A 19,910-nucleotide genomic window follows, 5' to 3' on the forward strand; every position below is an offset into this window, starting at 1 on the left:
CGGGTTTCTGTTCAGATTTTATATTGCTGGGAGGTTTCTTCTTTCACACGCCTGCTGACTGACTGGTCAGCCAAAATTCAAGGCAAACTGGTGATATAGTATTGACATATGGAGCTGGCATGATGAAACTCTTATTCACAGTTTAAGAAAAACAGTTTTAAATTCAGCTGTAATCTCTAAAGTCTCTTTTAGCTCTATTTTTAGCTTCCACCAGCTGCTGATGGAAACATCTGGTGTCTTTCTGCCACTTGTTCATAAACAGTGTGTTTTTAAACAGCCATCTTTCATTGAATCATGCTGATGTTTTTACTATGTATATATTCTTAAATCAATCTTGATGCACCTAATAAAAAAGTCCTTCAAACAATGAGTCCTCCTGATCAGGTGTAAATGATGGGTCATCCAGTGGTTACGGGGCCATACATGCACCCTCTCTCTCCCCCCCCTGCAGCCCTCGGACAGCAAGGATTCGGATGATCGTGGCTTCCACGCTGCTGTCATTGAGCGGGGCGGGCGAGAACCACAGAGGGCTGCTGGGAAGGCAGCTCCGATCTGGCTGGAGGTAGAAAAGATCGCTGCGCTGCCTCAGCGATGCGGGACTACATGAAATAGAAGAAAATGTGTTTTTAAAAAAAGATAATAATAATAATGTGAGGTCATTAAAGTTAGACATCTCTAAATGTAAATACATTTTAAACATTTTATACCTTATTTTAGCGTTGATACAGAACTGTTTCAGTTTCTTATGCATTAAATGGGTTCGCAAATTTCAAACTAGGAGTAGTAATACAGCTGATAGATGGAGATAAAGGGTGATAAGACATAAATCCCTAAGGAGTTAGAGACACCGACCACTTGGAGAGGTAGAACTCATAGAGTCTGACTGGACAACGAAGGGGGTTCTCCTGGTTCTCCATCATCTCCAGCAAATCCTCCTCAGACTCGTTTTTCTTAACCTTCTTAGCTGGGACGTCATACGTGTCTGAAGAACACACAAAAACCACAACAACATGACTTAAGTAAAAATGTAAACTTCCATGTCATACAATTTACTATACATGAATTTCATTTGGGCCCTCAGCCGTTTGGTACCTGACTCTTCCTGGTTTGTACAAGTAGGTGGGTGGAAGCGTAGGAAGGTGGTCTTGGTGTTGCTCTTGCTGGTTTTGGTGCAGAGTGTGATGTTTGCAAAGGACAGCCGGCGGTGCTGCTCGACTGTGGTGAAGCCAAAGTACTTGCAGAAGAAGAAGAGCAGCGTGTTGAGCAGGACAGTGGGGGAGTACGCCCCCAGCTGTTTACAGTCCCACAGAAACTGCTCCTCCACACAGGACAGGACACAACCTGCCAAAAACAGCAGGCAGCTGATGGACCTGATCAAAATATCAAAGACAGGAAAAAACGTGGTGCTGAAGATAATTTACCTCCACCTGTGACTGAAGGTTTGAGGATCTTGGTCAACTCAGTGGAAAACCTGTCGTAGATGAGATCACTGAATATGTTCTCCAGCCGACCGTTCTGAACCAAAAACTACAGAGAAAGACAAAAACCAATATGGCTCATTAAACACTAAACACAGGATATGGTTATGACAAACAGGTGGGTGAGAAATTAACAGAAAAAGTAAACAATCGCTGAGTGTTGGATCACTGTGCCCACGGAGCAGCATGAAAGCCCCATGACACTCACCCAACCTCTAAATCTTATCATCAATGTGGAAGCTTGTGCTGTAAAAACAAGTCCACCTCCATCGACTCCGCCCAAATCACCAGAACACAAACGTCATGAAGCCCAGAATCCCCAGCCGAGAACACCAGCGTGCTGTGTGAAAAACATGCACACTAGTGTCTAAAGCCAGCATGAAGATATAGTTTAAGCCAGCCAGCAGACGTAGTAAGTGAGAGAAGGGCCCAGAACGCCACAGAAGCCGAGGGACAGCAAACAGACCCAAAAGTCCAAGAAGGGCGCTGGCCAGCACAACCCAGGCACCATGGCCAAAAGCACAAGACCACCAGCAGCCCCAAAAGGAACCCACCCAAGCCCCACACTCCTGGACCCCCATCAATCTCGGAAGCAAGAGCCACCCAGAGAAGGAGCCAGAGAGCCAAGTTAAAAAGAACCAGCAGGATCAGGCAGCCCATTTGTTAATAATTATAAATGTATATATTGTCATTTCTAGTCTTACCAGCTGAATGCTGAGGCAGAGGTAGAACAGCCTGCCGGGGGAGTACGGCTCTCCATCGGACTGTTTCACCTCCCTGATGAAGCAAAGCAGGCAGTCGCTCAGTTCAGCCACAGAGCAACGAAGGAGGTCCGCCTTCAGCGTCAGTGCATGAGCTAACAGATGAAAGAGTCACGAAAAGGTTTTAGTGGATTAGCTTTGACATCATTGCCTTCATGAGACAAAATACAAAAAAAATAAAGTTACACTCAAATTGTATTCATCTGCTCTTTTTTTATGAATTGTCTCAGAATGGAAAAACAAAGGTTTCTCACAGGACTATGGATTTTATGGTCTCTATACGAAGGTCAAACTTGACCTTGTTTTCCAGCTACAGGACCTGGGCATCGTGCAGTCACTGAGTCGACCATGGACTCCTCTGTGTACCAAAGTATTTGGCTTTGAGTCAAACGTGAGGCCCAAACTGAATCATGGAACAGGACAATGATCCCAAGCACAGCAGGATGGCTCAGAATGAATAAAGTCACAAAGTCCAGACCTCAACTGAACTGAAATGCTGTGACAGGACCTTAAGAGAAATTTATTCCTGCTAGATTCTACAATGTAGAGGGTGTAGTTACTTCTTCACAGGAAAAATGGGGAAATTTTCAAACAGCAGCATGAAGTTCTTAAAAGTTAGAAAAAGCTCCATCCTCTACCTGCACATATGCACGAACAAAGCAGAAAACAGCATGTTTATGACTATAGTAGTGTTTGCTGGGATTTTTCCACCTGAATTTTTTTAAACTCACTTCAAAGAGGGAAAAAATCTAAAGCTTACAGACAAGTAAAAAAATGTTACAAAACATACAAGAAACGGGCTCCGGGTTGGTTTGCGACTCTCTCCACTTGATCCATCTCTTCCAGGCATCAACTCCACATTGACTCTTGAGTGTGTTTTGCTTTGAACACACTGGTTGAGTAAAGTCTGTTTTAGGAGCGTCTTGCTCATCTTTCTTTGAAAGCTGCTCCAGGTTACAATCCTGAGACACACAGAAGAGTCAAAACCACAGAAAGGAAACATCACGCAGCTTCTAACCAGCTCAGCTGGTTTCTTACCTTGTTCTTGTCTTTGTCCAAAGTTTGTGGTACTAAAATTGGAGCAGGAGGAGCGACGGGTGATCTCTGAGGAGTTTCCAGAGCTGAAGGAGGAGAAAGAGGTGGGGGGTCAGGAAGAGGACTGCTGGGCATGTCCTCATCTGAAACTGGAGGGGAGGTTTTGTGGCCTCGCGGCTGAGTGACCGGCCCGGCGCTGGTATCAAAGAAATCCTCCTGGTTGTCAAAAGTGGGCTTAAAATCTGTACGCAAGTCACTGCTGCAGCTCCTGGTGTGGTCTGAAAATAATGAAAAAAAACAAGAGAGAGAAACAGTTATTTTATCCTTGATATTTTTTATTATTAGAGAAAAAAAATATGTGCACTTATTACAGGAACACAGCACCTATATTCCATGTCACAAGACCTTTTACAAAGCACATTCTGACATCTCAAAGCAGTAAAACCAGCAAGTTCAACAACTGCAGCTAAATGGAGTAGAGCCAGCTGTTATTATTACTAACCCGAAAAACACACTGTATGTAAGTGTTGTTGAAGCTAATAGTAACCTGTGTATTAACATTATTAACAGGTAATACTAAGGTGTGTTTGTTTACAGGAAACATCCCTAATCAGCCCTCTATGGTGACACAGGATCTTTGACACCGCTGTGACTGTCACGTCCATCCCGAGTAAACCGAAACATTAAGTCATAAATGACTGATGAGATCATAACAATGACACAAACAGTTGTTTGGCTCAGTTTGGTTCATGTGTCCATAAATGATGGAAACTAACTTTTCTTACCCGAGTACTACAGGTCGTCCTGTCCCTGTAAAAATATAACTCTGTAATTATTTCATGTAATTAAAAACAATTCTTACCCTCCAGGGATGAAGGCTTGGGTCTTTCTTCCTCTTTTATCATTTTTCCATGCTTCTGCCCTTCCTCGCTCTGCTCTATCTCCGTCTCAGGCCTGATGTTGAGCTCACCCTGTAAGTTTTCAGGATGCAAACTCTCCTTTGTGGATTTCACCGTTGCCTCAGAGCCATCTGTGTTCACAGGGAGGACCAGGGGCACAGGCAGCTGTGGGAAACACAGACTTAAGACTCGGGTTTCTACTGAGTTTAAAAGGTTGAAATGCGGCAAATGACAAATGTACTTAAAGTTAAAAGCAGCAGGACAAACAGCTTTCAATAAATTATCATCGTTTTTTAAATGAACCACAACTCAGAAATGTTTTTTTCCTCAAACAGAAAAAAACTTCAAGGATTTTTAAAAAATATGTAACCTAGAAATGACAAAGCAACATTTAAGTACTTTTAAAGAATGAGAGCATTTATCTTACAGTAATGGTCTCATATTTGTTTAAGATCAAAGATGTGTTTTACTTACCAGTAAGGGCAGGCCCACCGGCTGTGGGGTGTACTGGCTGTACATGTTCATAGGCACAGGAACGTAAACCGGCACTGGGACAGGCAGGACTACGACTTTAGGATCACAACGGTCTTCTAACAACAGAAAAGAAAAAATTGAGTAAACACCAAAACTGTTAATTCTGAAAAGATGGTACCTGTTCATGTTTCACAACAGACATTTTATGTGCTTCACCTTTTTGTGTCTCTATGTTAAGAGCCTCTTCTGTACAGGAGACCCCTTTGTTATGAACCAGCGGAGTACAGATGATCGACTTGTTCTTGAGCTCCTTTGGGACAGTCTGAACGCTGGCCTGAAGAACAGACAGGTCACAAAAACACCTTCAACTACGATCAAATCAAAATGACGACAAAGACAACTTCATTTGTAACACAGATCATATTATTAGGTCATTCTGAAATTTAGCCACTTCTAATGTATCAAAACAGAAGTTTATATAGAGGCACATTGATTAAAACATCTTTGCAGACTTACATGTCCAATGACCTTTGTTTGAATGTCAGTGATGGAGCCTGTGGAGAAATGATAACCAGAAAAAACATGGCAATAACTATAGTCAGAGCAGCTAAAACAAAACACACACAGCATCACAATTTCCCACAATTACTACTCAGTTTATTTCCTGGGTGAAATATCACCATGTGTTAATAAATAATGTGTCTGTGTGTGTGTGTGTGTGTGTGTGTGTGTGTGTGTGTGTGTGTGTGTGTGTGTGTGTGTGTGTGTGTGTGTGTGTGTGTGTGTGTGTGTGTGTGTGTGTACCAAGCTGTGGAGAGGCTGCTGGGCCGCTGTGCTGCCTGGTCAGAGCATTAGCCAAAGATAAAACATTCCCAATGACAGGAGAGGACTCTGCTGGTGCTGCAGGTACTGGAGATAAAGAGACTTCTGGAAAGAGAGGAGAGCCAGTCAGTGGTGCCAGTAACTGATTAAACTGCAGCACAGATTTATAAAGTCTGTAACTGACCCAGGACTCGAGAACAAATTATAGCCTTCACTTAACCAGGAAGCTCCATCAGGAGCAAATGAAACAGCAAATGTGCATACCTCCGTCGAGCATCTGAACCTTGTTACTGCAGAAGTGCAGGAGACACTTCATGCCACAGAAGTATTTGACCTCTCCCAGCAGTGGCAGACTCTGCTTTAGTTTCCCTTTGTTACTGCAGGTGTCACATTTTGCCACCTGAGAAAAAAATCAGTTAGGAGAAGAATTGGTGATTAAATTGTCTTTTTACAAATTATATTCAAGGGTAAAAGGAAAAAGAACCTTCATCTGCAGCAGACAGACTGTGCAGAGTGTGAGCATCACCCTTCACTTACATGGATGAGGAGCATTTTGTATTTTGAGCAGCAGGCTTCAGAGCAGAACTCGATGTCCGTGTCTTCACCCGGTGTCGTCACCAGACTCTTGGATATCGACTGGCAGTAACTGCACGAGCGACAGTGTTTACCCCACTTCCCTTTTAGCTCTTGACAAAAAAGTGTCTTGCAGGCTGCGAGAAGAGAAAGATGAGGCTCCAGTAAACTTCCCGATCATGTGAAATGGACCATAAACAAACTACACTGACATGTTCTCCCTACCATCGCTGCAGAAGCAGCAGTCTTTGCCGCCGACTCTCTTGACGTCTTTGATGATTCTTTCATTCTTACAGTATTCACAGGTAGCCGTGATGCTGTTGACCCTCTTAAATTCTTGAAAACAGGCCACACTACATGCAAAGTATATTTTTTCCTGCACACAAACATGGTTATATTTTAATAAAAATCTGTCCACATAAACATGAATGTTTCTAACAGCTTACAGGTGACAGAGAGACAGTTTAACAGCTGGTGTAAAACAGTGTTGAACTAACAATGCATACAATCAAGAGAGGAAAAAAAACAACAAAATTTTCAACCCACACAGCCCTCACTGTTTGTGGTTCTCCACATTTAAAGAAAGGACGGGAGAATGGTACCTTTCTCTGGATGACTTTGGGTGTAGTTAATACGATGCTTTGACACTGGGCGCATAGCAGCTTCGGTGGTGGATGGAGGAAATCCCTTTGACTTTGATCGGGGACTCCTGCTGGATTCTGGCTCTCCTGTAAATCAGACAAAAGAAAGAAATGGGCGAGCCATTGTTCAAAACTTCTGATAGAAATGTGACAAACAAAATCTTAAAGTCAAGCTTGCTGTAAAGAAAGTATTTTACCTTTGGGTGCTTTTAAATGTTTTTGGGTGGGAATCGAGGGCTTTGTTTTATTAGCATATATTAAATACATTACCCTGAAATCCATGCCACACTTAAGAGTGCAGAAGTTTCTGATGGAGGCATCTGACATGGCAAGGTGACAGGTTGGCACTGCAGTCTTACCACAGTGGTCACAATTCAATGAGGCAGCTGAGGAGAAGGGGAGGTTTAATCGAGGAAAGCATGAAACTGAGCAGATTTATGTTTGCACCTTTGAATTTGAAGTCTTTTCATACAGTTTAAAAAATGCTTTATCTCCAGGTTTTACTTTTATAAATAAAAAATAGTTAACACACAATGAAAGTTTGAAGCTTCTGAGTTACAAACAGAACTAAATAAGACAAACAGAAGCTGAACAAAGCATCCGTCCCGTACCTGATGAATTGACAGCCTGGATCTTGAATGCAGACACGCAGCTTTTGGTGCAGAAGAGCTCCACAACATTTTCACTGCTTTTGTTTTCAACCATGTCTGATATCGGAGAAGTGTTACGGCACATTGTGCACGGCTGCGGGGTTTGGATTTTCTGTGCAACAACAAAAAGCAAAGACTCAAATTCAGCTCGTGTCATTTTTTGAAGATTAGGAAAAAGTAACATTTTACTTTTAGAAATTGCCTAAAATCTTAAATGAAAAATGAACCTCCTTTGATCCAGTTTTGTTGCAACCTGCTTACACTTGCAAACTTGCAGCCAAAGCTGCCTCAGATGAGTGTAGCAATGCCCTCTTTTCTTAATGTCATACAGACCCAGCTGTCTAACACTAAGTGACAAAAGCAATCTGAATCCTGGGTTTTTGGCTCATTATTTAACATATCCGATGTGTTTAATATTTGCCACAATACATTCACAACAGTAGGAAAAGCAAACTTTATCCTTCAGACCTGCTTGAATTGGGCCAGGCACTCTTCACTGCAAAGTTTGTTGCCGCCCTCCTCCATCTTGAGCGTGAGCGGTGTTTTACGGTGTGCGCGGCAGTTCGCACAGACTGTGATGTTGTTCATGCCGCAGAACCGCAGAAAACACGGCTCACTGCAGATCTTGTGGATGGCGTCCTCTTTCGTGATCTCGTGTTTGCTCTACAAGAAGATAAACAGAGATCAGGCTCATTTAGAACACACGAATCCAGCTAACAAATAAACTGCAACTTAATCATCGACTGATGAAACTATTATAGCAGGCAGTGTCGTGTAGTTAGATTAGAGAAACTGTTCCCTGGTCTCTTACAATGCAATATCTGCTGCACATGCTGCATTGTGAGTGTGATGAGACAGGAGCCACGGGTATTTTGGTGGACACTTGTTTCTTGTAGTTGAAGGAGGACAGGCAAGTCTGGCTGCAGAAATCCTTCTTTGTCCCCTCGTTATCCAGCGGGGCCTCGAGGATGTCCTGAGGCTCTCTTATCACTCTGAGAAAACGAGGAACGGTAAGATTAAAAAAATTCAATAGAGTGAAGTTTAGATGAAGTTGAAATAAGTTAAAGGACATCAGTTATTCTGTGAATGAGCCTAAAAAGAAGAATAATTAGAGCTGTTGGGTTTATCTAAGCACAAACCCTGCTGGAACAATAAGACAACCAAAGCAGCACCAAAACAAGACACAAGACGGAGCTCTTCGTCTGATCACTCGCGAGGGAAGCCGACTACGGTCAAGCGCTGTTCCTTCCACTTGAACCCTGTCAACCTCGGCCGGACTTCCCGTAGCGCCCCTTTTATTGTGTGTGTGTGTGTGTGTGTGTGTGTGTGTGTGTGTGTGTGTGTGTGTGTGTGTGTGTGTGTGTGTGTGTGTGTGTGTGTGTGTGTGTGTGTGTGTGTGTGAGTGAAAATATGGCCCTGTGAAACCTGCTCAGCCAGGCCTAGCAATGTTTTACTATGTTATCTGCAAAGGAATGCAACTCCCAAGATGACTGGCACGAGGCGCCTCCAACCAGCCCAACTAAGACAAACAACTGTTGTAACTGAACAGATATAGAGTGCGTGTGTTCCACCATACCATATATCACAAAACAAGATGCGACCTTCCCATGAACTTGGTAAAATGGCCTGCATTTGTATAGCGCTTTACTTAGTCCCTAAGGACCCCAAAGCGCTTTACACTACATTCAGTCATTCACACACAGCGCCAGCAGGCACCACCACCAGTAGGCAAACATGGAGTTAGTATCTTGCCCAAGGATATTTGGCATGCAGGAGGCAGCCTGGGATCGAACCACCGACCTTCTGATTAGTGGCTGACCTGCTCTGCCACCTGAGCTACAGCCACCCCTAACTTAACATGTGTATAAGGTACACCTAACAGCAGAAGGGAGTGAACAGAGAATGCACCCAGAACCTTAGCAGACCTAAATAAGGATGAGACATTTAACAACATACAAACAATTATATGTTTCTAAGTACAAATGACAATCTTAAGTTATCACTCTCACAAGAGCAGTCCAGCAACCAAAGACTGGGACTGTTAGACTCACTGAAGACAGAAGTGGCACGTCCTCCAAACTGGTATCTTTTGGTAACATTTCAGGAGGCAGGAAGTGGAGCAGAATGTGCCAGTGTGGTTTTTCCTCTGGTAAACTGTCTCTCCATCCATGAGGACCTGTTTGCAGGCGGAGCACGATGCAGGGACATCCGTGTTGGTGAGCGAGGGCTCTGCAGGTTTGGATTCATCGGTCAAGGAGAAAACCGACCCAATCTTTAAGTCCTCCTGTAAAAACCAGAACAGGAGACGATGTGCGGGTGGAGTGCTGTTTAAATGATCCCTTGGATATTTAGATGATTTAATGTGCTGTCTATGTTTTTCTAGTTACAATAAATGACATCATTGTGTCCAGTAATATCTAACTGAAATAATAAAGAAGTTACTGTATAATGTAAAGGGGAAAATGATTGATAATGATTGAGTATCTTACCTTTACTACATTTGGCTCCTTCTTGATGTCCTGATGAGAAACTGAGGCTGTGAGACTCTGGCTGTACCCCTCATCGATGGGCTCTGTTTTGATCTTGATGAAGAGGCAAGAGAGATTTGGATTAACTGTGTAAGGTTAATAGCAAAGGCCGACATGTGGAGCACTGTAAGGACTCTAACGTAAGTGGTAATGTACTGGAAAGAGATTTAATAAACAGAATTTATTGTAATCATGAATTGCTGTTATCATTCAGTTGTTAATAACATTTATTCTGTCACTGAATCCAAACTGGGTGTGGCTACTAAAGAAGACATTTTTTACATAAAACTTACGCAGTTGAGATGTATTACAGATGGCTTCGCGTCTTTAACCTCACAAACTTCAGATGAAGAGCTTTTCTTGTCTATAAGGACAAAAGCATGAACAATATTTCTGCTTTTGACACCTAAAAGCTTAAAAACTGCTGTCCAACTGCAAAGTTCAGCGAGCACAGCACAATAGAGCACACTTTCTCTGCAGTTTGAAATATGACTGGAGATACCCGTCACAGTGAAGGTCTGGGCCTCGTACACCATCATACACCTGTTGCTGCAGAAGAACTCCAGCCTGCCTTCATCATTTTTATTTTCAATCATGTCTGACAGCTGATGGGACGTCTGGCACATGGGGCAGAGCTGACGAGTGCCAACTTTCTGCAAAGATAACGAATGAAAAATGTGAGATGAAGAACACCATTACCTTAGACATATGTTGTAAAGTATTATGCCTACTCCACATTTATGAAGGTGAGACTCATAATGGTTTTTAAAACTGAACTGAGTGTCTTAAACAGAAGTTATAACACTTTGCTGTTTGCATTTAAGCTGCAAATGTTTTGCTTAACACGTGAAACACAAAGCCTGGTGATGACCTGTTATTAGTTCGTTTAAATTATCGGATGCTCTTTGGGTTAAATGTGCCCTGATTTCTTTTTATTTCTCAAGTCCTTAGTTTTCAAACATCCGGTCCTGAAATAACATTTAAAGAACATTTAATAATTTCTGTGCGTTTTCCTCATACTGACACAGTAACAGGATGTCTGGATTATATGATGGAGTTACATTAAGCACAAATACATTATGGGAATATATAAAAGATGGCCTCATGTTACCTGCACATAGCTACTTTACCACGGACATAGTTGCTTGATTATGATTAGTAATTAACAGTTCTAATAACTAAAAATAATAAAACATGCTCCTCGTTCTCTTTCCTCTCAACTAGCCACCTTCCAGCAATCTCTTCCTGTTAAAAAGGAGTCCTTCCTTTGCCCTTTGTTTTAGGCAAATGTGTTGTTTTAGGCACATTCAAGTCTTTTTGTCAAATATGGAGATAATGTGTTTGGGGTTTTTTTTGTTTTGTTTTTATTTCTGCACCTCTTTAAACTTGACCAGACATTCATCACTGCAGAGGGCTTTACTGCCGTCCTCCAGCTTGACCACGAGACATTTGTTGTAGCAGACGGCGTCACACATGTCGCAGAGAGACAAGCGCAGGTTGTTGACTTTGCGGTAGCTCATGAAGCAGGAGTCACTGCAAAGTCTGTGGACCACGCCGTTCAGGGTCACCGTGAGTTTGCACTAAGGTTGGAAACGGAATGTGTTAAGAGTAGTTATTACAAAAATATATTATGAACGTGATAATAATAACAACAAGTTTTAAAGTAAAAGGATGGAGATATTCTGCAGCTTTTTTTTAAAATTGTCACAAACACTCGCCTCCAGCGTTGTCTAAGAATCCTTAAACAGTTCATGACAAATGCGCTACAATCCCTAATGCATATAAAACAGAGTTCAGAGTAATTTACTTTATTTCTTTTCCTTACATAACAACATCTGGCACACATCCTGCACTGTGAACTAGGTCGCTCTTTTGGTGGAGGCTTAGTAGCAGCCTTTTTCATTTTGGATGTGACGGAGGAGAGACATGTATCGCTGCACAACTCCTTCATAGTTCCCGAATCATCCACCGGAGCCAGGATGATGTTTTGAGGTCGCGCAATCACCCTGAAGAAATAAGATGAAAGAGATCAAAGAGATTTCAGAGTCACTGAGATTAAATTTTTTGTAGATCAGCATGTCAAGTTAGCACATTCACAAACCTGTTGAATCTGTAGAATGTTTGTTTTTGTGCATTTAACCCCGCTGCTCATTTAAATGGAGAATTAAAATACAGACTTACTGAAAGCAGTTGTGGCACTTTTTGATGGGTATTTTGATCTCGCAACGCTTTTCATGTAAGCAGGCCATGGAGCAAAAAAACTCCTCTGTGTCTTTCGGCTTGTAAAGTGTCTCTCCTTCCAACAAATTCTTTTTGCAGTGGAAACAGAGCGTGCACTCGTCGGCGATGAGCAACACTGTGTCGTTTGGTTCGACAGCATCCTCCTGTGGGAAGAGCCTCTGTTAGTATATAGGGATTAGAAATCTTCCCCAGACTTGAATGTAAGCTCTGTTTTCTGTGACTGAAGCGGAAAAAGAAACAAAGCATACTCACAGTGTTTGTCTCTTTTGATTGGTTATCGTTTTTTCTCTTCACTGAAGGGAGAAATCAGACATGTGATTACTGAAAATACAGCTGCTGTTCATGACTTGATCAATAACCTTTAGGAGTCACACAGATGAAATTATTAAATATGATCCAAACTTTCCTCCTCCACACAAAGTCAACGTAAGGCTTGTTGGGACACACTTAAGAAACACTTACTGGATTTATCTCACATGTTGGAGGCATATGGACACTTTTTAAATAGAAGATGTCAAGACGAATGAAGAGAATTATAATAAAGGGAAAAGAAATCGATACTTCTGTTAAGAACTTTCAGAATAAAAGCAAAGACAGGATGCAGAGATTTGTAAGATGAGCCTTTTACCTACAGTTAAGGTGATTGCTTGGATTTAGCAAGTAAAAGTACAACAAGTCACAACATCACAGACTTCTACCAACAGTATTTGAATTCTATGTTTTTCTGTTACTAGATTTCTCTTTATAGAGACATGTTTGTTAACAAACACATCAATAGTCTTATTACTATCTTCATATAACAACATCATGGTTATTACAAAATAAGAGTTTTTGATTATTTGTAAGTCCTGTGAAAAAATTATCATTCAGTAGATTTTGGTTTTGAAATAGTGACAGTGAAAATTTGACCACAACACTATCACTTCTGAATATGAGGAAACCTCAAAAGAGTGAAAAGGAAGAAAAAGAGATAGGAGTGCCACTTGAAAGGCTGATTCAGTCTGAACTGTTTTTGCAGTAGTTACACTGCCTCGCTGCTGGATTCTGTGGCTTCTCATGGCACAGTATGATTTTATTTTACCTTTTAGACGTGGCATCAGAGCACTGTGGTCCTATTTTTTATGAAATCTATGACAACCCAAGATTTTCCTCACACCCTATTCCTCCACAAGTATGCAGATAAATGCTACACAAACATAATTCATTAATTTCAATTATATTATCATTTCACACTAAACCATCTCTGGGGTTTTGAGGGGGAAACTCTAAGCCTTTCTCTGGCTGTTCCAACCACACCTTTCAGCTAAGAAAACTGAGCTCATTAAAATTAGACAGTAGAAGATTGGAAGAATGTGGCCTTGTCTGATTACTGCTGATACTGGGATGGTATGGACAGAATCTGGCAAGAACAATATGAAAGCATTGATCGATTCTGCCTTGTATCAACAGTTCAGATTGGTGGGGGTCTAACAGTGTGCAAGATCATTTCTTGGCACAGTTGAGCACCGGTTAAATGCCAAAGCCTACCCGAGTACTGTTGCTGACCAATTCCATCCCTTTGTGACCCGATTTCAGCCAAGCTTTGGCTGTCAGAGAGATGGCCTCAGATTTGACTCTAGAATACTTTGGTTTTGGTAAATTCAGTGGTTACAATGTGCCCAAAACCTCTGCCACAGGGCCTGGAAGCAGCCATCCTCTGATGTCAGAATTTTCAGATCATGTCAAACTGGTTCTTGAACATGACGATGAGTTCACTGCACTCAAATAGAACTCACCAGAACCCAATCGAGCACCTTTGGGAGGTGGTGGAACAGGATATTTGCTGACATGCAGCTGACAAATCTGCAGCAACTGTGTGATGCTATCATGCCGACATGAACCAAAATTGATGAAACTATACCATGAAGGATTATGGCTGTTTTGAAAGCTAAAGGGGTCAACACAGTGCTAGCAAGATGTACCTGATTAAATGTCTGGTGAGAGAATAACTTGTATGTGATAAAAACAGTTTAAATTGTTTCGTTTTAAGAAGTGAGTGCTATACGTCTTTTATAACGTCTCTGATTTTGACCTGAAGATCCAGTAAAAAGATGTGAAAAATGGACGTTTGACAGATTCACTGTGGATTACCTTGATCCATCTCATCTGTCAGTCGCAGCTTGTAAGATTTCACACAAAAGCGGCCGCAGAAGAGCTGCACCACGTTCTCATCGTTTTTCAAGTTAACCATGTCAAAGACAGGTCGAGAAAAGAGGCAAGTGGTGCAGCGTAGGAGCATCCTGGAGTTCTGCAGAATAAATGTTTTTTTAAAAAGAGATCTTTGGGTTTTTGTGTAGATTATTACAACATTTTGGTCCCACAACTTTGCATTTTCCCTCTCTGATGTATCCGCACCTCTTTGAACCGCTTCAGACAACCACCGCTGCAGAATGTTTTGTTATCATCCTCCAGCTTCAGCGTGAGCGGTTTGCTGCGGCACACAGAGCTGCAGTTCTCACAGATGCCCATGTTGTTCTTGCAGAAATCATCGAAGCATGCGTGGCTGCAAAACCTGATGACTGCCTCGTTCAGGGTCAGCTCACATTTGGTCTGAAGTCAGTGAGAAAGGAGCCGTGGACATAAGATCATGGATTATAAAAAACTTTTTTGTTTAGTTATTAATATTAATAAAATGCCATTGAACGGGATAATAAAGACATACAGCTCTTAAAGGAGACACTGTGATGTGCATGTACATGCAATTAAAGGCAACAAATACGATTTTTTTTAACCATAATAAAGGGAAAAATAAAAACTCTGAACACCCAGGTATCAAAAGAAAAAAAAAAGTGCTTACACTGCAGACTTTTTTGCATATGTTGCAGACTGACTTTTGTGTTTGGGTGGATGCAGACTTGAAAGAGCTCAAGCAAGCCGGGCTGCAGAAGTCCTTCATAGTTCCTTTAGTGTCCACAGCAGCCATGATGAGGTCCAGAGGCTGCGATATCGCTCTGATCGAAGAGGAGGACAAACACTTAACACAGACACTTATATATCCTATAACCATCCTACCTGCTCAGCGACAAACAGGAGAAATTAATTAAATAATCGTCACCTGCTGGACAAAGCGATTCATTCAGCAGATGATTCCATCAGGAGCTGCTCTGAAACACGGGTCTAAACTGAGCAATCATCTGGTGGCTGCTTAACTAACAGTGACGTCATGCAGTTTATAACTTAATGTCATTATAATGTCATATTGTTGTATATACTCTTTGGTTATGCTGCCCTCAAGTGGATGAAAGTCTTTAATAGAAATAAATTAAAACAGTCCGTGCCTGTTAGTCATCGAGAACAGAGCACAGTTTCAACAACACTCACTTATGACATTGGTGACAGGTCTTGGTGGCTGGTTTGTTGTAAGAAAACATCTCAAACAGACAGTTTTTGGAGCAGAAGACGTCTGAGAAGCCCTTCTTCTGGTAAGCAGTGTGTCCCTTCATCATGCTCTTTTTGCAGCGGGAGCAGTTCATGTGCACTGCCTGAAATGTAAAAGTGTAAATCACAGAGTTGATTAAACACATTTTTACAGCATTTTATGCACTGATGAGCTACAACACTAAAACCCAAACGTGTAAAACACAGATTGCCATTGCCGTGGTGCGCTAAAGACGATCTCTGACACAGCCCCCAAAGACAGTTCAGCAATAGCATGAGGAGGTGTTCAGCTGGTCTCCAACTCACTAGCGAGAACCACCTTCAATCCACAGACCATGCTAGCAATTTCCCAGAGTCAGACACCTGAACACAGAGATCCTGTGACCACGCCCTGATGGGTCTGAGCTGTTCTGACAGCACGAGGGAGATCTGCCTCTGATAGAGCTGTTCTCATAATCCAAGTGATCCCTTTAATGGTATCAAAGTTTTACTGACAAAAGAAATCAATCTGAGTGTGCAGTGAAAGAAAAACAGCTGGCATGTTTGTCGGACTTAAGAAGATTTTATGTGTTATGAAAATAAAACTAATGGACATTTAGTCTCTTAAAAACTTTAAAAGGCATCCAGAACATTTATGGATTTGATCATTTTCAATTCAGTTCAATTCAATTTTATTTATATAGCACGAAATCACAACAACATTTGCTTCAAGGCACTTTATACTTTAACATAAATAAACTACAACAATAGCGTTTTAATCCTTGTAATTGATAGATAGATTATGGAAAACACCTTTCTACAGGCCTGATATTTCATACATTCAGCTCAGATGATTTCACCGAAAATATATATTTTACAGACAAATTCTACTTCGTTGGAAGAGAAGAAAGTTTTCCTACCTTTTCAGAGCTGGGCTTGTTTGTGACCTCTGTAAGTGGAGTAGGTCTTGCACTCTGTTTCTTGTCATCATGGACGGGTTTATCTTCCACCGGCTGCTTGTTACTCAAAGATGACAACTGGGAAATGTGGATGGGATGCTGCACCTTCTCCTACATTTAAAGAGTAGTTTGTAAAGAATGCAGCGATGCTTACAGACCTCACATTTATTCAACTTTTTAAAAGTGTCATTTTCAGCAGGTTGTAAAACATAACAACAAACTGGACTCACGATGTCTAGTTTTGGGATTACTATCTTCACTTCTTTCATCAGAGCCATGGGCACCGATAGGTTGGTCTTCTTTTCTGTGACTAGTAAAACACATTTCCACTTTAGTGAGTCAAACCTCTCCACAGTTCCCAGTTAACAGAACATGAACCCATTTTTCACCAGATTTAGTTTACCTTCATTTAAAGTGGGAGCAGAAGCGTTACTGTCCACATCCATCCAATCATCATCTTCATCATAGTCCTCCTCCACATGGTTCTCTGTGTCGATATCCATTGCCTCTGCGATCTCATCATCAGCACTGTGCTCGTCTGGAGACGTATTTTTCTGCTCTCCGTCATCATCCTTGTTGCTCTTCTTGACTTCTGTTGTTGCATCTTCATCTGTTACCCTGGGCTTTGTACCTGAACTGTTTGAGCGACCGTCTGCAGCAATCTCCTCATTTCTATCATCGTCGTCATCAGTGTCTATGTCGATGTCAAAATTCACATTCATGTCCTCATCATCGTCACTGAAATAAATACTTGGCTCAAGAGCTGTGCTAAAAGATTTCTTCTCCACAGGTTTGCTGATGTCACTCTTCACCGGCACGTCCTCTGCCTTGTCTTCTTTCTCTGTGTTCACGGCTTCATGTTCATTTGGCTCCGGCTGCTCTTTTTCAATCTCCTTCTTCTTTTTCTTTCTTTGGCTTTGTTTTCTTTTGCTTTTTTTACCTGTGGAAAAGACAAAGACAGATCTGTAAGAAGAATATCTGCATTTTTCGTACTTTTTAATTTTTAAACATTTCAGCTCACTTTTTAATAAAGAAACATCCTTCGGAAATAAGCAAATAGCTAATATTGTCCCACCATACATCAGTTGAGGACTATACAAGGTGAATCATCTGCCATAATAAACACGAATACCACTCAAAAATAACTGCAGGCACGACTATTATATCACACATCAAAGGAAACTTCTGAACCTTCATCATCTTCCTCAGCATCGCTGTTTCTGGGGGTGACAGGCTCCATGACTGGCTGCAATTCATCTTTAAAGGAAAGAGGAAAAAAGGAACTCGACAGTGGTTCAACATTATTCCAACAAGTGGCGGTAACGCAGCAAGAAAAAAATAAACATGCATGGAAACAATCGGGGTTTCTAAACATTCTTAATGGAGTGTTGCAAATGCGTTGAGGGAGGATTTGGGTGAACAGAGATTTGAGTCACATACCTGGAATCTCAATTTCCTCCAGAGTCTTTCCTTCGAATCGTTCGAGAGATCCATTCTCCAGTGCCGACAGAAGCTCTGATATTTTTGCGACATCGGCAGCTGCCTCGGGCGTCTGATAATACTCCCAGTCTGTCTGAATGTCACAGCCCAACAGCTTAGCTAGCTGAGTGAGCTCGTCATTTTTAAGGCTGAGAATCTGGAAAATTCTTACTATGTACTTACGAAAACACTGAGACCTGAGAGCTTCCTGGTTCTTTGCACCACAGCGATTAACGAACATCCTGATACACGCGTGTCCCTTGTGAAAGTCTGACCCTTTGCCACCAGGATTCCCAAATAAGAAGGGATTGTCCTTACCTACTCCACATGTGTCCCTCTTGTCCACAAGCACCGTTAGCGCAGAAAGCACTTCAGGGCTCAAAGTAAGAGCAAATATTTTTCCATTTGAGTTACTAACACCAATCGTGACTTTGTGCTTGGACAGAATTTGCTCCAACTGGGTCTGTGAACCAGCAGCATCTTCCTGAAGCTCTGCGGAAGCCCTTTCCTTGAATGACTGGAGTGTCACCCTTGAAACATCCTGAATATTTTTGTTTAAGAAGGACACGAATGCAAGTACCACTTTGAGAAGCGCGTTGTAGACCGGTGTTACTGCATACATCATCAGGCTCTGGACTGCAGAAGCTGTTGTCCTGTTCAGGCACTTGTAGAGCAGCATCACATCTTGTGTAAACTGTAAGGTTGGCTGGCAGGGTGTTTTTGGTTGTGATTTTGCATGGGAGGGCCATTCTTTCGTACACAGCTTAATAAATGCCTCAGCTTCCTCTAACACCTCTTCATCACCATCCTTCAAAGCCCTGGCGTATTTAATGTCAGCGATCTTCTTCAGCGAATTTCCAAGCTTCCAAACGAGAGATGGTTTGTCAAACGACTTCGACCCCTCTTTGATGCCCGCAATCTCCTGGACAGCTTCTACAACGGCGTTGAAGTTTTGGGGCTTGACTGCGTCTTCGAAGCTGTTTATCGACTTCTTTCTTAACGTTATCAGGATCCGTGCCATTTGCCTCAGCTTCTGAGTGACGTATCCCTGATTCTGTTTCTTCTCTCTCATGTGGTAGCAACATTGTGCCAATTGTAATATGTAAGAATCTTCGCAAACTACAGAGGAAATATCGTCTTTCTTCATTTTTTTCAACATCTTCTTCACACCTGTTGAGATCTGTTCAGGGTCCGTTAGTCCAGTGGCGGCAACCAAAGTTAAGATTTGACTTTGAACGCCTTCTGGAGGTTTATTGGATGCCATCGAGGGACACTTTTGCATATGATGCCACACCACTTTACGATCATACATGCGTTTACAATATACACAAGTGGCGAGTGTTTTAAATGTGGACATCTCCGATTTTCTTTCCACTTTCAGTTTTCCTCTGCGAGCCTTCAAGACTCCTTGGTTGTGTTTGAAGTTTCCTTTGTTTCGCAACATCTCCAGACGCTTTTTGCGTTCCTTGCTGTTCCTGCGCATTGCGTACACTTCAGCAATTTCAGGTTCTTCCTTTCTATGCGTGAAAAGGTGACGAGAAATTTTAGTTTGAGGTTTCCCACAAACGTAACAGTAATTTCTCTTAGTGAAGGAAGTTTCTTTAGACTTTCCATCAGAGTCAGACTCATCGGAGTCCGACATATCGTTCGGCGCTTTGGAAGAACCGGCCTTCGAGTCATCTGCATTTTCTTCAAATTCCTGATCCTGGTCATCGTTTTCGGTAAAACTGTCATCATTGCTTGGTTCATTGTCAATGACATAATCTTCATCAGAGAAGCATTCTGCAGAACTGAATTCCTCATCTGAGTTTTCCACCTAGAATTAATTAAGAAAAAGGCAAATTTATGCACCCAACACACAAATCTAACTGCACTCTGATTTTCTTTACAATAAACAAGCCACTTAATACTCATGCTGATAGTCCAGACTACCATGTTCTCTCTGTCTTAGTTTAGTTCAGAGCGAGTTCTCCT

The 19,910-nt window shown here is 41.8% G+C and overlaps 2 protein-coding genes across 5 annotated transcripts in view; one reads left to right on the forward strand and one right to left on the reverse strand.

Annotated features, from left to right (window-relative positions):
- The window catches only part of LOC143414779 (C-type lectin domain family 4 member E-like), a 2,535-nt gene extending 2,165 nt beyond the window's left edge, over window positions 1-370 (forward strand). The window contains exon 5 of the mRNA XM_076879613.1: window positions 1-370. This exon is cut by the window's left edge and continues 544 nt beyond it. The gene's annotated coding sequence lies outside the window, so the exon portion shown is untranslated.
- LOC101485715 (uncharacterized) overlaps window positions 1-19,910 on the reverse strand; it is a 30,575-nt gene that overhangs the window by 1,523 nt on the left and 9,142 nt on the right. For 2 of the 4 annotated variants that reach the window (XM_024799937.2, XM_076878947.1), the window contains exons 12-48: window positions 17,898-19,752; window positions 17,649-17,714; window positions 16,861-17,397; window positions 16,688-16,767; window positions 16,419-16,568; window positions 15,463-15,623; window positions 14,939-15,092; window positions 14,497-14,691; window positions 14,233-14,389; window positions 12,355-12,395; window positions 12,043-12,245; window positions 11,687-11,867; window positions 11,238-11,441; window positions 10,364-10,514; window positions 10,155-10,225; window positions 9,823-9,915; window positions 9,385-9,617; window positions 8,145-8,325; window positions 7,802-7,996; window positions 7,295-7,445; window positions 6,954-7,069; window positions 6,645-6,770; window positions 6,268-6,418; window positions 6,007-6,179; window positions 5,734-5,869; window positions 5,452-5,574; window positions 5,164-5,201; window positions 4,864-4,981; window positions 4,648-4,763; window positions 4,137-4,338; window positions 3,278-3,552; window positions 3,030-3,201; window positions 2,183-2,334; window positions 1,422-1,527; window positions 1,093-1,341; window positions 853-982; window positions 1-599 (exon numbers count right to left, since the gene is read on the reverse strand). The exon at window positions 1-599 is cut by the window's left edge and continues 1,523 nt beyond it. In XM_024799937.2, the coding sequence (XP_024655705.2) occupies window positions 410-599; window positions 853-982; window positions 1,093-1,341; window positions 1,422-1,527; window positions 2,183-2,334; window positions 3,030-3,201; window positions 3,278-3,552; window positions 4,137-4,338; window positions 4,648-4,763; window positions 4,864-4,981; window positions 5,164-5,201; window positions 5,452-5,574; window positions 5,734-5,869; window positions 6,007-6,179; window positions 6,268-6,418; window positions 6,645-6,770; window positions 6,954-7,069; window positions 7,295-7,445; window positions 7,802-7,996; window positions 8,145-8,325; window positions 9,385-9,617; window positions 9,823-9,915; window positions 10,155-10,225; window positions 10,364-10,514; window positions 11,238-11,441; window positions 11,687-11,867; window positions 12,043-12,245; window positions 12,355-12,395; window positions 14,233-14,389; window positions 14,497-14,691; window positions 14,939-15,092; window positions 15,463-15,623; window positions 16,419-16,568; window positions 16,688-16,767; window positions 16,861-17,397; window positions 17,649-17,714; window positions 17,898-19,752 (7,632 nt within the window). In that variant the 3' untranslated portion in view covers window positions 1-409. The remainder of the gene's footprint in view (window positions 600-852; window positions 983-1,092; window positions 1,342-1,421; window positions 1,528-2,182; window positions 2,335-3,029; window positions 3,202-3,277; window positions 3,553-4,136; window positions 4,339-4,647; window positions 4,764-4,863; window positions 4,982-5,163; window positions 5,202-5,451; window positions 5,575-5,733; window positions 5,870-6,006; window positions 6,180-6,267; window positions 6,419-6,644; window positions 6,771-6,953; window positions 7,070-7,294; window positions 7,446-7,801; window positions 7,997-8,144; window positions 8,326-9,384; window positions 9,618-9,822; window positions 9,916-10,154; window positions 10,226-10,363; window positions 10,515-11,237; window positions 11,442-11,686; window positions 11,868-12,042; window positions 12,246-12,354; window positions 12,396-14,232; window positions 14,390-14,496; window positions 14,692-14,938; window positions 15,093-15,462; window positions 15,624-16,418; window positions 16,569-16,687; window positions 16,768-16,860; window positions 17,398-17,648; window positions 17,715-17,897; window positions 19,753-19,910) is intronic. The other 2 variants (XM_076878948.1, XM_076878949.1) reach the window with 2 other exon arrangements.

Source organism: Maylandia zebra, linkage group LG22, assembly GCF_041146795.1.
Source record: "Maylandia zebra isolate NMK-2024a linkage group LG22, Mzebra_GT3a, whole genome shotgun sequence".
NCBI lineage: Eukaryota > Metazoa > Chordata > Actinopteri > Cichliformes > Cichlidae > Maylandia > Maylandia zebra.